Source organism: Leptonotus elevatus, chromosome 11, assembly GCF_054856555.1.
Source record: "Leptonotus elevatus isolate MCC_2025b chromosome 11, RoL_Lele_1.0, whole genome shotgun sequence".
Classification (NCBI taxonomy): domain Eukaryota; kingdom Metazoa; phylum Chordata; class Actinopteri; order Syngnathiformes; family Syngnathidae; genus Leptonotus; species Leptonotus elevatus.
In genome coordinates this window covers 6064274-6080655 of record NC_141249.1, presented here as the reverse complement: position 1 = coordinate 6080655, position 16382 = coordinate 6064274, and the positions used below count along the sequence as shown (strand labels likewise).

At 38.5% G+C, this 16382-nt stretch overlaps 1 protein-coding gene across 1 annotated transcript in view; it reads left to right on the top strand.

The window, feature by feature from the left end:
• Nucleotides 1-16029, top strand: part of anos1b (anosmin 1b) — a 48215-nt gene extending 32186 nt beyond the window's left edge. Inside the window, exons 7-15 of the mRNA XM_086089348.1 lie at nucleotides 1140-1233; nucleotides 3274-3511; nucleotides 7421-7559; nucleotides 10020-10259; nucleotides 12624-12718; nucleotides 14421-14583; nucleotides 14717-14949; nucleotides 15067-15196; nucleotides 15280-16029. Of these exons, the coding sequence (XP_085945474.1) occupies nucleotides 1140-1233; nucleotides 3274-3511; nucleotides 7421-7559; nucleotides 10020-10259; nucleotides 12624-12718; nucleotides 14421-14583; nucleotides 14717-14949; nucleotides 15067-15195 (1331 nt within the window). The 3' untranslated portion in view covers nucleotide 15196; nucleotides 15280-16029. The remainder of the gene's footprint in view (nucleotides 1-1139; nucleotides 1234-3273; nucleotides 3512-7420; nucleotides 7560-10019; nucleotides 10260-12623; nucleotides 12719-14420; nucleotides 14584-14716; nucleotides 14950-15066; nucleotides 15197-15279) is intronic.
• The last annotated feature ends 353 nt before the right edge of the window (nucleotides 16030-16382 follow it).

Below are 16382 nucleotides of genomic sequence, written 5' to 3'. Positions count from 1 at the left end.
AATCTGGTTGTTTTAAACACAACGGAAATACCCCTAAAAAGTTTGTTAATGTGCTCTAATCACGTGTGTTCTAATTCACAAATATATATTACACAACCCATTATATTTAATTTTAACATTTACTCAGAGCAAGGATGGTGATTCAGCTGTTTCCCTTGGCTGACGATGATATCTCTTGACTGTCGATCTGTCAGCTTCATACAAATTTTGTGGATGTGTGTGTGTGTGTTAAATTGGGGTTCTGGGTTAAAGGTTAAAGACACACATTGACATTCCAAATACCATCTGATAGCAGTCAGAGTCGTGTGTTTCTAGTTCATTGGACTGATTAGTCAGGGTCTAGGGGTCAGGGGTTACAAATCAGGAAGCTTGCAGATGTCAAACAGGTTCTTCCTGTGTTTTGGGTCTTCAGCGTGACCTCACCGGTCGACTGTGCCGCTTGTCTTTGGTAATCACAAGAGAATGTGGATTGCAGAACTCATCCTGATGTCTTCGTCTCATAAAATATTAGACTGAAATTCATCTGGCTGAGGGAGAAAAAAGTAAACAAAGGCCTTCAAGAAACAGCTTAACATTGGGTATGCGTGCACACAGAAACAAAGCAAGTCCATAAATTCTAATATTAAACTTTGGCCGAAGCATAAAGGCCAACCAGGCAAAGCCTTTGGCCAGTGGGAGGCCTGCCATGGGGGATGTAGTTCTAATCAGCTACCTTTTGTAGTTGTAATCAAATAAAGCACGGGGTATGAGGTACTAATGAGACACAGGCTCTGTGCCGAAAGAGCCACGACCTCACGATTTGTTCTTAGAGGCAAACGTAGACTTGCAGTGGATGTCTTCAGTCTACGTTGTGGTAGCTACTGAAACCGTTATTGTCATGCTTCTCCAGTCTCATGCACCTTTGATGCTATTAATCTAATTGGCCGAGTCGACTCCAATGAGACCAAGAGGAAATTAGCTTAACCTGTTCAGGGTCATGGCAGGGGCTGAAGTGTAGGTATGGTGAATACTACTAATCGTTATGTAGTGTTTGTTAATGTTCAACATATTGTCTGACTAGTTGCATGGCCATTCCATGTGACTAAAGTCCGAAGTGAAATGTAGATATTTTGCTTGAATGCCTTTCTCTCTTGCTGCAGATCCGTCACCTCCAGAACCGCCAAGAAATATTCGAGTGAGCAACCAAACTCTGGTTGGGATGACTTCACAAGCAGGATCTCACTTCACAGAAAGGTATTGAGCAAACGTAATCATTAGGGATGCAACGGTTCTCTGTCTTTTACCGAACTATTTGGTCCACCCTGCACGGGACAATACGCCCTTATGGACCGCGGGTTTTTGGTTCTGCAATTTTGTATTGACACTTTATAGGGCACTGTAAACAAGCTAATGTCGAATCACTGTTGCGGTTCTGCCCACTTACCCCCTCACACAGAAGCGGAAAAATTAAATTGCAAGCGCAAGCAGCGGAGTTGACAGATCAAAGTTTGAAGAAGCAGTGTGGAATACTTTCGGCTTTGTTATCGAATACAACGTGAAGGGAGTGAAAACAGCGAACGGAAACTGTCTCTAAATGTTGCTTGAAACATGTCCCATACATTAACCCATTTGGACCGGGAGCGCATCACAGCGTTTCACCACTGAGCAAGCCAGGAGCGCAGCAGCGCCACTCCACCCCCAAAGCTGGGAAAGCAGACACGTCACCCTGCCCTGCCCCCACCAACCCTCGGTCCCCCAGCCGATCAAATGCATCAGAACATACACGTGAAGGCGACGCAGACCCGTGGGAGCCATGGAACAAATGACGGTGACAGACGGTGCGCTGAGCCGTCAACCGGTACGATTTGCTCGAAGCACCCAGCGCGCTGTCTATCACCGCCATCCACCCCACCACAACTCCCGCGAATCCGCGCCAGCCATAAACGCCCGAACAAAACTCCAGGAAAGGCCACGAGGTCTACGGCACCCCCACGTCGTGCACACTCCGATGCACCCCATCGGCCAAGAGACCGAGAACAAAACAAAACAAATGACACAAATCCGCCCTCCCGGCCCCAAAGGCAGAAACGCGGCAATTCGCTCCTGGTCAAAATGGGTTAAAGGAAACGTCCCTGATGTACACAATTTTTATCCATTATTATTATTATTATTATTATTAATAATAATAATTGTATTATTATTATTATTATTATTATTATTATTATTATTATTATTATTATTATTATTATTATTATTATTTCATTTGTTCCCCAAAACATAATACGTTCTATTTTTAATATTACCATGCTCCCAAAGACGTACTTCTAAGTTGTTGTTTTTTTAAGTTTTTTTTTTTTATACTAAAGCATACAGAAGGCTTTGATGCAGCCTCTGAACTGAAGAGAATGCATGAAGCAATTGTAGTTAGTACAAAAATGGCCAGCAGGTGACAGCAGAGTATAAGAAATCAACCAGCGTCAAGTTGCAACAAGCTGTTTTCCCCACTTATTTACAAACAGATTTGTGAATAATGATGAAACTTAGCTATATTCTAATGCTAATTGAGAAAAAAAATGATTTTTTTCCCTGATGAAAGAAGATACTCTAATCTTTCTTTTGGTAGGTTCCATGTTTTTATAGCAATAGAACACAATATTCTGTGGGCCTTGCAAAATTAGTCAAAATCCAGTTAAACAGCCGGGAGTGAAGGGGGTTGCTTCAGTGAAAATGGCTGGGATTGAATGAGTTTATTATTATTATTATTATTATTATGTTATTTTGTATACATATTTGTTACTACTGTATAGTGTTAAAACTGTCGTTGCACAATGTAATTTTTGCCAACAAGCAAAATAAAGAGAATTTTGAGGGAAAATAATAGTTCTCTTTACGCACAAATCACGTACCGAAACCGAACCGAAACCGTGGCCCAAAAACCGAGGTACAGACCGTACAGCGTAGGTTACCTGTACCGTTGCACCCCTAATAATCACATAGATTTTCTTTGCTGGTGCTGTTGATCTTTTCAAATCTAATTTGACTCTCTTTATACTGTATTGTCCCTTGAAAATAAACTAGTAAACATTTTGAGCTGCCACTGCCCATACGGTGACAGAAAGGTCAAAAAACTTACAAATGGTGCAATGAAATCGGTTGACAAAGAGCGATTTCTCTGCAACATCAATTACTTGAACAGCAACGGAGACACAAAACACAATCCCAAAGAAAGGGAAAGGGAAGGTTGGTTTGACTTTTATGTTTGGTGTGTTTTGACATCTTGACCTCTCTCCATAGGTCAGGGGGAAATAGAATCACTGTGGCCGTCTTAATACATTGGGACCCCCCTCAGGATGGAGACTTGCCAGTCCACAACTACAGAGTCACCTGGATGTCTCGACAAAGGACACAAAAACACACCCACCCAGAGCGTGCCAACACACATGAATTACATAACAACATGCGCGCCCAGTTTACACAGCCACATGCACACCAGGAGAGCAAAACAAGGAGCAACAGCAGAGTGACTCAGGGGGTAAGGAAATGTGTCCTAATGAAACGTCACACTGATTAGGCAATGCAGTGATAGACGGGAGGGGCAGAGGAAGTAGTGGTAATCCGATTACTTTAAATCTGTTTGTTTGTTCATGAAAAATACTTGAAAAAGAGCATGGCTTTAGGACCGTGTATAACATTTGAAAGAATCGAAGGCCTGTCTTAGAGATTTTTCATGCACATTTCGGTTTTGTTGTAAAGCCTGAAAGTTTTTATGCTAATATGTTTAAGGTGTAATGGAATGCGGCATAATTAAAGATATTATAGATACGTACCATACATAATAATTTCAGATATGAAGAAGAGAATGAGGGCGTCCACTGAGCTATTCCAATATCAAATTAAAAGCTTGATGTATGTCGGGTTCAAGACTTACATATTTTCTTTTTTTTTCTTTCTTTTTTTACTTTGAATGTTTGTGCATACTGTATGTTTAAAATACAGTTGTTTTCAGTCAGACAAGCAATTATCACCGGCGCTAAGAAAACATGTTGGTCTGACGCTAAAGCACTGACATAACTCAACCACATAGATTAGCTGTACCCAGAAAAATTGAACTTTTCTGCTGTCTGTTTTTTTGTTTTTGTTTTTTTGGGCATTGCATTGAACTCAGATTAGCACAAGGAAATGTTGCATTGTGTGCCAGCCAGTCACTATAGAGTTAGTCGCAACAGCTAGGAAAGTATGTATGACATACAAGTCATCAGGGTTGGGGAATCCAGATCTGGAAGTAAAAACCCTGAAACAGTTTGGCTTTAGCCATAGGTGCTTCTATTCAACAGGTGAAGATGAGCTTGTGTGCCAATTGAGTAGAAGCACCTGTGGACTAAAGCCAATCTATGGCAGGGTTTTTACTTTCTGGTCCTGGATTCCCCAAGCTTGCAGTAATTGCAGAGTGAATGCAGGGGCCAAAATTATTGCATATTGAATTAGAAATTTGTCTATCTGTAAGTTATGGATTAGTTAAAGTGTCAGTTTTCTTAACTTAATGTATGTTAAAAAAAAAAAAAAGTGCAGCGTGTATACTGTAGGTACAAGAAGATTGGTGCTTTTTTTTAAATTGACAATTTTAATGATTTTAGTGCAAGAAAATGAAGTTCAGTCAGGACTCAGACAGCAGCCCACAAAGCCAGAATCACAGTACAGTAAGACCTCCAAATTGATGGTTCCAAATGTTGTACATTTGGAAGTAATGAAGAGCAAAATTTTGTTGAAAAATGTGCCTCAGGTCAAAGAAAACTTCAAACCATCGTCATGTGTGACGTCATGTGATTTTGTCAGAATTTAACTCAATGAACATCAGATCAACTCTACAAGTCTATTTTGTTATTTTGCTTCTCCACTGTGTCTGTCAAGCATTTTTGAAGTGTAAGCAATTTTGCTTAGTTGTAGTATTATTACACTGTGTTTAAAGTGACAGTGTGTAATGTTTAGCCCCGGTGGTGAACTAATAATTCAATTTAAAAAAACGCTATTGATTTCAATAACATGCAAAAAAATTTTTTTTTTAATTCTATCACATCAACGTACATTTTTTTAAAACTCATTCACTCCCAGCCATTTTCACTGAAGCAACCCCTTTCGCTCCCGCTGTTTTACTAGATTTTGACAGATTTTGCAAGGCACAATATTGTGTTCTATTGCTATAAAAACATGGAATCTTCTTTCATTAGGAAAAAAGTATATTTGTATCTGTCTCCGTTTTACAGAAATTAGCTTTAGAATATATAGCTAAGCTTATTCAATATTCAAAAATATGTTTAAAACAGTGGGGGAAACAGCTTGTTGCAACATTACACTGGTTGATCTCTTATACTGTACTGCCACGTGCTGGCCGTTTTTGTAATAACTACCATTGCTTCATGTATTCTCTTCAGTTCAGAGGCTGCACCAAAGCCCTCTGTATGCTCTAGCATAAAAAATAAAAGTAACATACCATGAACATATAAATATGTCTTTGGGAGCATGGTAATATTTAAAATAGAACGTATTTATACACTTTTGGAAGCAAATGAGTTAAATATAATCATAGGTTGAGTAAATACTAATTATATTACATGGCTGGAGCCTCACCTTACAAGAGGCTGGCATGTTTCGCCGCCATCTTAGTTCTACGGTTGCCCAAATGACAACTTCACGAACATAGTTAGCTCTGGTGGTGCTTGCATTTAGCATCGGACCCAATGGGTTGATCAGCGCTTACCTTTCACAGTTAGGACCTGCAGGTGGCAGACGCTGAGTCCCGTGATTCGGGCTCACGTTGCTTGTCACCGACTAGCTTTTTTTTTGGGGGGGGGGGGGGGGGGTCTCCGAGCTTGTGAGCTACTCCAGCTAAATCAGGCTCGCTAGGTCATTGGGGCCACTCGCCAGGCTTCACTTTGGCTGCCAAGTCACCATCGCTCACTGAGATGCATGTTTGCTCAAACAAACAAAAATAAGATGGTGGATAATTGTTGGTAGGCTTGCGAAATAGTGTGCGTGCTTCTAATTGCATGCGCTTCGACTACATTTTATGATAAAGCAACATCTAGTGGTCACTTATCACACATGCCACTTTTAACGTCTCTCCATATTTATATGAACGTTGAGAATGTTAAAATGGTATTTTTACATTGAAGACACAGTTACAATACATTGTACAATCGTGACAGTTTGAGTCTGTACCAAATTAATTTTCTTATTCCATATGGAAGCAATTGAAATGAAATAATAAAACTTGGAAGCTTACCAGCATCATGGACCATATTATTTTTAACTTCCTCTTCATAAGGATATGACAGCTCTAATATTAAAGTGGGAAATGAACGTTTCTGGATAATATCTGATGAGGAAAACTATTACAGTAGATTCAGTTGGGATTCGGGAACATGCAAAGGGAGATTATTTCTTACATATTACAAAATTAAGCCAAACAAAAGCCTTTTAATGCAAGTTTGTTCATATGGTGTTCACTATCCAAAGTAGTGATGGCGATCCCAGACTCAGCCCGTTGGAGCCATTTATCTCGAATCAGGTCTTCTGTTCTGCTTGGCTGAGAGGCCTGGAATTTAAATGAGGCCTCTTAACAAGTGTTTTTTTTACTTGCAGCTTCATAGACTCACAAAGAGACAAGAGCATCACAAAAGGTTGCAAGAATATGCTGGTCATTTTAGTGGCCGTCACTAAAGATGATGAAACTAATTTTTATGTCAAGTCAGATTTTATGCATGATGTGGGATATGCAGCATTAAAACTGACATATAAAAGGAAATTGAAGGAAGCGTCCTCAAACCTCTGCAGAATTAGTGGTTATGAATATACATTGGTTTCTTTCATACAATATCCTCTGACATTAAGCACTAAAATAGAATTCCAGGCTTTTCTTTTTGAGTGTCACATATATACACGCACATGCAACACACAGTTGTACAGGCCATATGTTTTGTCTATCTTGGTTGCATGAGAAATACTCGTTTTCTCTGCTAGCCACCGAGGCACTGCTTTTAACTCAGGTCTGTGACATTTTGTCTTAAACACACATACCCAAACACAATTGTGTTATCGTCTAAGCATCTCTTTGTTGTGGCTGGTTCAGGTCCACACAGGCAGACAGATTTGATTGACTAAGAGTCAGTAATGAGCTGTCAGTCAAATGGCAGTCTAATGCAGAACAGGTTTCGCCTGTCAGTCAATCGGGAGGGCACAAACACATCATATTGAAGGATATGAAGGCGGTGTGCATGATGAATATAACATTGGCAAATGACTGTGGTGGTTTTTCAAGCCACCAACCTTTGGCATAATTTCCGTAGGACACCAGTCAGGAACCTGAAAAAACATTGGACCAGATTTAATAGTGAAAATCCGTTTTTTTTTTTTATCATCTTTCCATTTTTATGTTGTGTTATAGGTGCAGTGTGAGCTGTGGCTACAGGGTCTTCTCCCTGATACTTCCTACTTCCTGTCTGTACAGTCAGTGGCCTACTGGGGTCAGAAGAGACTGAAGAGCCCGAGAGCCCACATTGTCTTTACTACAGTACCTTGTAAAGGTATAAAATGTCCTATTAGTTTGATACAGAAAGCTGTATTTACAAATGTAACTGAAATGATACTTGTCAAGGCCAATCTATAAGTGCCGAAAAACATCGAGCGCCTTATTTTAGCATGCTGCTTCCTGGTTCGTCAAGTACATCAAAAAGTGTCATTTGTGTATGAATGGTGCCCAGAACATACCATCACAGTTGCCCAGGGCTCCGGTAACCACCAATCACAGGTCAGCTTAAAAAAAACAGGTGAGCTGTGATTGGTCGTTACCTGAGCCCTGTGCAACTGTGATGTCATTTTCAGTCGAATGCAAGTAACAATATGGATTTTTCTTTTTATGTGGATAAAAACTTGAAAGGGGAAGGGAAGTCAATCCCCAAAATTTATTTGCAATAACAATATATGCGCCCCCACTAGCCTAAACGTGGCATTCTGATTGATATTGTGTTTATAGAATATGAATTAAGTTGCAAAATCCACCCGTTCTCAGCGGGCGGCCATTTTGCTTGTTGTCGGCTGAAAATTACATCACAGAAGCTCAGGGCTCCGATAACGACCAATGTATGTATGGATGTCACATGATCACGCTCAGAATACAGGTGAGCTGTGATTATTCATTACCTGAGCACTGGGCAACAGTGATATCACTTTCAGTCAAGGCAAAATGGCCACTCCTGAGATTGACCAAAAAATATGGCATTCTGGTTAATATTGCGTTAGTGAAATAAGAGTTAAGCAGTAAAATCCAGCCGTCCTTCCTTTCCTCAGTCTTTCCTTTGGTCTCTTGAGGTCTCCCTAATTTGTTGGAATTTAGATGTTTTTGGGGTTGGTGAAAGATTCTGGTTGGTAACCCGGTGGGTAGTAGGTGATGTCTGGTCGGTGCTGGATTTCACTTTTTATTTTCTTTGATCCTTCCTCGGGTCGCCTGACAACTTCACGCCTCTAGCAGGATTCTGAAGTATTCGGTTTAGGTGAACGGTATGGGATTTTTAATATGTTTTAGGTGAATTAATGAGCACACACGTACACACATGCACATATGCACGCACATACTCAAGCACATACAAAAGAAAGGGGAAAAAAATAAAAAAAGAGTAATGATGATGACATATCGAATCGGTAAGATTACCGAATGAACAATACTGAGCCCTCTCAAAAACAATACAAAAAAAGGGGGGGAGAATCCAGCCGTTTTTTTTTCGAGTGACAATGACATCACACTTGCTCAGGTCTCAGGTAACAACCAATCACAGCTCAGCTTCAGAAAACATGTGAGCTGTGATTGGTCGTTGCCTGAGCCCTGAGCAACTGTGATGTCATCTTCAGTCGACAGCAAGTGGCAAAATGGCCGCCCCCTGAGATGGATAAAAAGGGCTGGATTTTGCTTCATAACTCATATTCCACAAATGTAATATTGATCAGAATGTCGAAATGTTTAAGGTTGACTTCCACTTTAAGATGGAAGATGCCATGACAGACTGGGCTGTAGGCTACTATTTTAATTTTGGGGGCTAGGTGCAAACTACCAAGGTGGTGCTAAGAGGGAAAAATACATCAAAAAGTACATCTCACTTTCACATTTTCACACTTGGCAGATGTGGTCTTAGCAATTCTCTTTCCAATGACACTAAATGGCTACTCACATGAGTCATCAGAGAAATGATCTGATTTGCCACAAGAACAAATATGAATAAAATAATCATGTACGTGTACTGTATGAATAATTGTAACATTGAAATAATAAGTAAAAATAAGTATTACTGTATGTATGCTATTTTATGCAACCTGAATCCAACCTGACTGAGCTGATATATTTTAATACCGTGTTCCATGCCATTAATTGTCACCGTCTATGAAGTTCACAGCACATTACACTTTTCTAAACGGAGTCATACAGTACCGTAATTGAGTTTATGATATTCCAGTTGAATTCGTCAGCATGTTCTGCTTCCCTCCATGTTTCTCGCTCACTGAGCGTGGAAAGTGGCAGGTTAATAGTCATCGGGGCAACAAAGGTATTTATAGGTGACCTGTTGGTCAACGCCTCCCAGGCTTATATGCCAGCTGCAGCTCAATTATCCAGCCACGGAGCAGCAATTTCATATGGAACATGTCAGCGTTTATATTTCAAAAGTAAGCATACATGACATTTGTGGATGAGGTGGAAAGGTCAGATGATACCAATTAGTGTCGTTGAGTGAACAATAATGAAGTTTAGCTTTGCTCTTTCACCACTACTTTGCAAGGGTGACAGTATAATATGTTCATAAAATCACAAAATGTGCTGTGTTGTTGGTTTATCAGAACAATACTTGATTGAGAACGAATTATATGTAACTGTATTGTGGTTGATGAAGCACATTGAAAAGCAACATCTCTCGTTATTTCGGTGGATTCAATTTTATTACAAGTCAAATGAGTCAGTCAACTTTTTAATACATTTCCCCCCCATCTCCTTCAATTAGATTGTACCAAAGAAGACTTTTCCAACGAGCTCCCGTCGGCGCCTTCCTCATCGTCCTTGTCTCCTTCCCTCTCATCCTCTTCCTCATCCTCTCCTGACCTCCCCCTTTCGTCTTCTCTTCTTCACCCTGAATCACCTCTTGACCCTGTCATCCCTGGTGACCTTCGCCTGGAGGTTGCTGCCCCCCATTGCCATAGCGGTCAGCTGCAGGTCAAGGTGTTCTGGAAGAGGTCGAGCCATGGTGGGTTGAGCTATAAAAACACACAACTACTGAGAACTTTATGGCATAAACATCATTTCTCTTCATTGTGATGCAAATAGAAGTCATCCAAACGCGTCAGTAACGTGTGTCCGTGTCCATGACTTGTTTTAATCTGTGCGTTATGTTTATTTCTCAGAAATTGCAGTAATGTTGACCTGATGGTGTGTTCAATTATCCAATAGTCTCAAAAACTTTTTTGGGCGCGTGTGTGTAATCTTGTTCACAAAAATAACAAAAAAAACAACAACAACTTCATTTTAACCCGTGTGTTACATTTGTTTCTCTGGACACTATCCTTGGGTCGTTTGAACCTGAAGTGCGTGTGTAATTATCCAAAAGTATCAGAAATAGTCTTTTTTTTGTAATCCTGTAAACTAACGAAGCCAATACTTCATTTGCACTCTTTCGATACAATTTTTCCAACTTAGGAACAGCATGGGTCATTAGCTTAATTATCCAAAAGTTTCAGAAATGTTAAAAATGTAAACAGGGTGTTTATTTTATCTTATAGTAACTCCATCAGTAACAATTCCAATCAATAGTTCCTCTCACAGTTCATGCTTCAGAGTTGTTTTTTTATTAACAAAAAATATATATTTTAAAAAATGCATATGAATATCATTTTCATTGAATATGCTGAGTACGTATACAAAAAAATGCTTTTACCATTTATTTTAACTTTCAAATGGGTTACCTTGACCCGCAACATAATAGGGTTCAAGAAAGACCTAAAATCCCAATACGTATAGCAATTTTCTTTAAAATTGCATAACATTAATGGCATTAAAAAAAAAAAATTCTATCTTTTTCAAATTTGTTCATAAAGCACAAATTTATATAGAACATATGAAAAATTAGTTCAAATAAATACCTCATATCTGTACTCACCCATCCCTACTTAAATGTAACGTGACAAGATCTTTGGCTACTATCATCATCCTAATGCAGCGATGTATTTATGACTGTAGTACTATGACTGTATTCTACCTAGTAAAACATAAATTATTCATGTAGGATTACAACTTTTTTCTTTGATGAACTGCAATTTTGCTCTGGTAATGTTACAACTTTCTTGTGTGCCCCTAATTTTTAATGTAAGAAGCCCAAATTTGTTTTATGAAATCATTAAACAACGATGCTTAAAAAAATAGAAAAATAAAAAATAACATTAAAAAAAGTTTAATTTACATAAATGATATATTATCTTTACCTAATTTAACCCTTTCTGACGCATAGATGATTGCAGTGGACATGACATATTTGCGCATCTAAACCAATAGAAACGCATAATTTGGATGATTTCAACACTTCTGGTTCATGATTGGATCCTAGCTAACCAATCACAATCGCAAGTTGATTTGCATGATGTTCATGTTAAAAATGTTACATATAAGCTTGTTAAGTTTACAACACGTTACAGTGTCCACTATAACAAATAAGAACATGAGATAACCCCCAAATGATTTTTTTCCATGTTGTTCATATGAGGGAAAAGAGTCAAAATCAGTAAAAAAAAAAAATATATATATATATATATAATTTTTTTTTAATTGCCCAGCAGAAAAAATGCGGGTCTGAATGGGTTAAAACCCTGCCCTTATACTTTTACTGTTATTGTGCACTCTAAAAATAGTTGGGTCAAAAGTAACCCAATTATGGATCAAAAATTAACCGATCCACTTTATGGGTCAATTTGACCCAACTCTCTGAGTTGTTTTATACAACTTTTTTTTGACCCAAGTAAAGGATCTGACCAATATTTATGAGTTGTTTCACGCTAAAAGACCCATTTCTTGACTCAAAGTTGGGTCAAATTGACCCATAAAGTGGATCGGTCCATTTTTCATCCATAATTGGTAAATGTTTTTAGAGTGTGTAAAACCTCAGGTTGAGCTACAGTAGGTTGTAGTTTGTGCACTACATGGAAGGTAACAAGGTTTGCATCCTTTTTTTATGGCAAAATATTTTTGCTTTACTGATCTTTTTGACTAATTCCTTCGTGTTTAAAAAATAACATTGCAAATGAAATGGCTCTTTATTGTATTAAAAGGATGGTAGCATGGCAGGAATTTGAGCTCTGAGTTGCTCTTGCAGGCTTCCTCTTCTGATACAATCTGAAGTAATCAGCATCCAACAAAATGTAGCTCGAGAAAAAAAAGACATGGGAGTGTCTCCACGCTCGTCTCTCCTGTAGATTTTGGCAGCTGGACAGCAAGAGGAGATATAAAATGAATAACATATCACTTTTGACCGTCACAAAAACAGGATTTTGACATGTAGGTCTCGCCCCTACTCACTCACAATACGAACGCTCAATGTCTCTATTGTTTTGTTATCTTGCAGCCAGAAATCGTCACCCCGGCCCATACATTTTGCGGTGGCGCCCACATGCCTGCAGCACTAATGTTACAAGCACCGAAGGCACAGCAAGTGTGCAGGTACATTCTCCTGGCTGATTAATGAGTTGTCAGAGTGGGTGTTTTAGTGTTAGATATGTGAATGTGAATCTGTGGCAGATTGGGTTTCAACTCCATAACTCATTTTTTTCCCCCAGTGGAATGCCCCCATCTTCTGTGTTTGTGTAACCATGTCTCTCGGCCATCATCACTTTGTCCGACCTCACTTTTGTCATTATACCTGTCTCAGGTTTCTTAGCTTGTATTGAAATGTGTCATCTGGACAAATACCAAACAACTGGAAAAAAAGAAGGAAATAGCACCCCTAAGAGGTGCGAATGTATTCAATAACAAGATAAAACAACCTTTATTCACAAAACAAAGCAACTGCGAAATGATATATTGATCAAACATGCAGCTAGGAAATTGCTTCATTTAAGGTTGAATATCAAATTTTTATTAGACTTGAGTTCTGCTTTTGACATAATTGATTATGATGTAATATTTTGTTGAAACAGCTTGAGACATGGATGCGTCTATTTGGCGCGGGGCTCTTGATTGGATTCACTCGCCAGAAAGAAAATTTTGTGTCAGTTTAGGTAACTGTGTCCGAAACATTTGCTATATGATGTTCCGCAGGGAAGCATTCTAGGTCCTGTTCTTTTTTAATTCAATTATACATATCTGTCTCACAACCTCGCTTTTGTAAACAATCTTTTCAACTGTCTCACAGATGTCAATGATTGATGAGTAGGATTTTTTTTAAACAAGGGGGGGAGGGGGGAATATATTATTTGTATGCTCAAAGGATAGAAGGCAAAAGATGTTGTGTTGTTGTTTTTAAACCTTTTTAAGCAAATAAAAACCCATGTGACAAACCTAGATGTAATTTTAGACTCTAATCTTCTTTAACAAAATTCCTAGAACAAATTTTTACCAATTTAGGAATGTAGCCAAAATTAGGCCATTTGTAAATGCTGATTCATGCTTTTATCATGAGCCGACTAGATTATTGTAATTCTTTTTTTCTTTTGTTTTTTTACGAACTTGCCTCAAAAGTATCTCAGAAAGTTAGTTTATTCAAAAACAGCAGCCAGGATTTTAACCAATACAAAAAAAAGTGCTCACATTTTCCCCCTTGAACTGGCAACCGGTTTCTTTTAGTTAATTATTTATAAAGCACTACATAAACAAGCACTATCGTATATCACTGATTGCCTTTTATTATATGTCCATCCAAGCGCCCTTCGGTCTTCAACTGCTCATCTTTTAGAGATTCCAAGGATCTCCCACAAACAATCTGGGGAATCCACCTTTTGTTTTTATGGTCCTACATTTGACATTTTATTGAATTTTAATGTATTTGTTTTATGTCTTGTGTTTTTTAACTTGCTGTTTCTTCAACACTTTGGGTTGCATCTCTGCATGAAAAGTGCTATATAAATAAAATGTATTATTATTATTATTATTATTATTATTATTATTATTATTATTATTATTATTATTATTATTATTATTATTATTAATCATCTTAAGTAAAAATGGTGATCATCAACAGTTTTTACTGCAGACATATTTCATTCTTTAATAGTGCCAGTGTACTTACCTGCCAAGTTCACATTGTTGAAAGGGATTTTTATTCCAATATGAAAGAAATATCACAGAGCTTTCCAAGGGAAAGAAAGCAATATGTCACTTAAATCATGGGTTCTCTCACAAACCTGGCCATATTTTCTTTCTCCAGGGTACCCATTACACCATCACAGGCCTACTGTTTGCATGTAAGTACTGGGTAGCTGTGGCAATGAAGACTGATCCTGAGTCAGAAGCTGTTGCCTGGGTAACTACCCCAACTTGCTCCTCCATCAGGGTCAAAGGAGGCAAAACCTTGCCCTGCAGCACCCAAGGTACCACCATATTATGAGTGGTTGTTTTCATAATCATCATTTGAATGTCTGAAATTAGATTGTAAGATGTAACACAAAGCATAAGAACAAATGCGGTATAGTGTTTTGAAAGGTTTCATATCTTCTGGGTCAGAGCGCCCCCCAGCAGGCAGAAAAGTGATACTGCGTCCAGAGCGCCTGACAGCAGATTTTCAACAAGTCAATGGTACGCTGCTGGCTGTGTTTCGCTGGAGGGTATCTCAACATGCACTGGACCTGGCAGAGGTTCATGGCTTCCAATTCACATGGACACTGCAGTCAGCTGTAACCTTGGCAGCAAAAGGCCACGAGGACACGCTTATCTCTCAGACGCAGACAATTGCACCGGTGAGATATAAATAATGTATCGTTTATACAGCCTGACGTATTATTTATGCAGCCACTCATGTGTCATCATTTCCATTTTTGATTGCTCCATTGTTGAAACTGTTTCTTACCTCTCAGTCTCAGAGGGCAGTGATAGTTCATGGTCTCCAGAGTGACAGTGTTTATCAGGTACAGCTTCAGGTTCTAACAACCGGAGGCAGCAACGGCACTGCAGTCTTCAAGACTTTTCACACTCCTGCACTATGAGGTAGCGTTTTTTCTTTTTATGGAGATATGTTTAAAAAATATATACATTTACTTTTTCACTAATCTCCCAAAATTCTCTTTCAGGTCTTGTGCTACAGAACTGGCTGCACCACTAATGTGTTCTTTACCGACATATACTTCCAAACCTTGCAACTGGTTTTGATTTAAGTAGTAAAATGAAGTAGCATGTGAACATTTTCCCCTCTTGTCCTGGTCTCATTTGCCCCTCTTTATCTTAAAATCAGACAAGAGTAAGCCTATATAAATCTTGTTATATATTATTCAAATATTAAATATTAAATTTAATAAGGCACGTCACTGGAAACAAAAGACATCTGCAAAATGGTGTTTGGACACCTGTTTTGTCTTTTTTACGTAGAAATAAAGAATCCCAATTAGAAAATGTTCTAGCACTGACCTCATGTACGAATAGAAATATATAGCTATAGATTTTGTTTATTGCAGTTGGACTGTAACACTGTTTTTCACGTGGTTCATTTTGCTGGGGTAAACTCAAATAATTTGTATTTCAGATATTTTTTATTTTTCAAACCTTTGTACTCTAATGTGTATGAATATTATATTTGTGCTTTATACCTGTATATTATTCATCTGTTCCAACTTCCAAATATCCATTATGACTTTCCCGCACTATATTTGCTGTACTTGTGGGAGAAACAGAATTCATGTTGAAATACGCTTTATGTTGCGCTGTTTTTGTTTATTTTTGAAATTGTATTTTACTGATGTTAATTTTGTGCATAATTCCTTATACTCTTCAGCTGATGGTTGTATTTATTTTATTTTTTGTAATTAAATGTAAAGTAACCACGAGTTGTGTCAATGATCTGTATGTGTGCAGTAGCACTGTCCTACTTTTCTTCAAGAAATATACTATAAATATAATATGCATATCGTTACATACGTAGTGTACACAATAAGGAGTGAGTGTGAGAGAGAGAGAGAGAGAGAGAGAGAGAGAGAGAGAGAGAGCTGTAAACAAAACTAAAATGTTTTTTTCCCCTTGCAAGACTATACCCGAAAACGTTTTATTTTGAAGACAAGAAAGGGGGGCGAGAGGGCGGGGTGAATAAATAAATCAATAGAAGAGAAGAGAAGTGATTCTGGGGGCGAACAGATCAACGTTTGCCGGGGCAAACGAAGCTTCGCTCGTGAGTGTCTCCGGA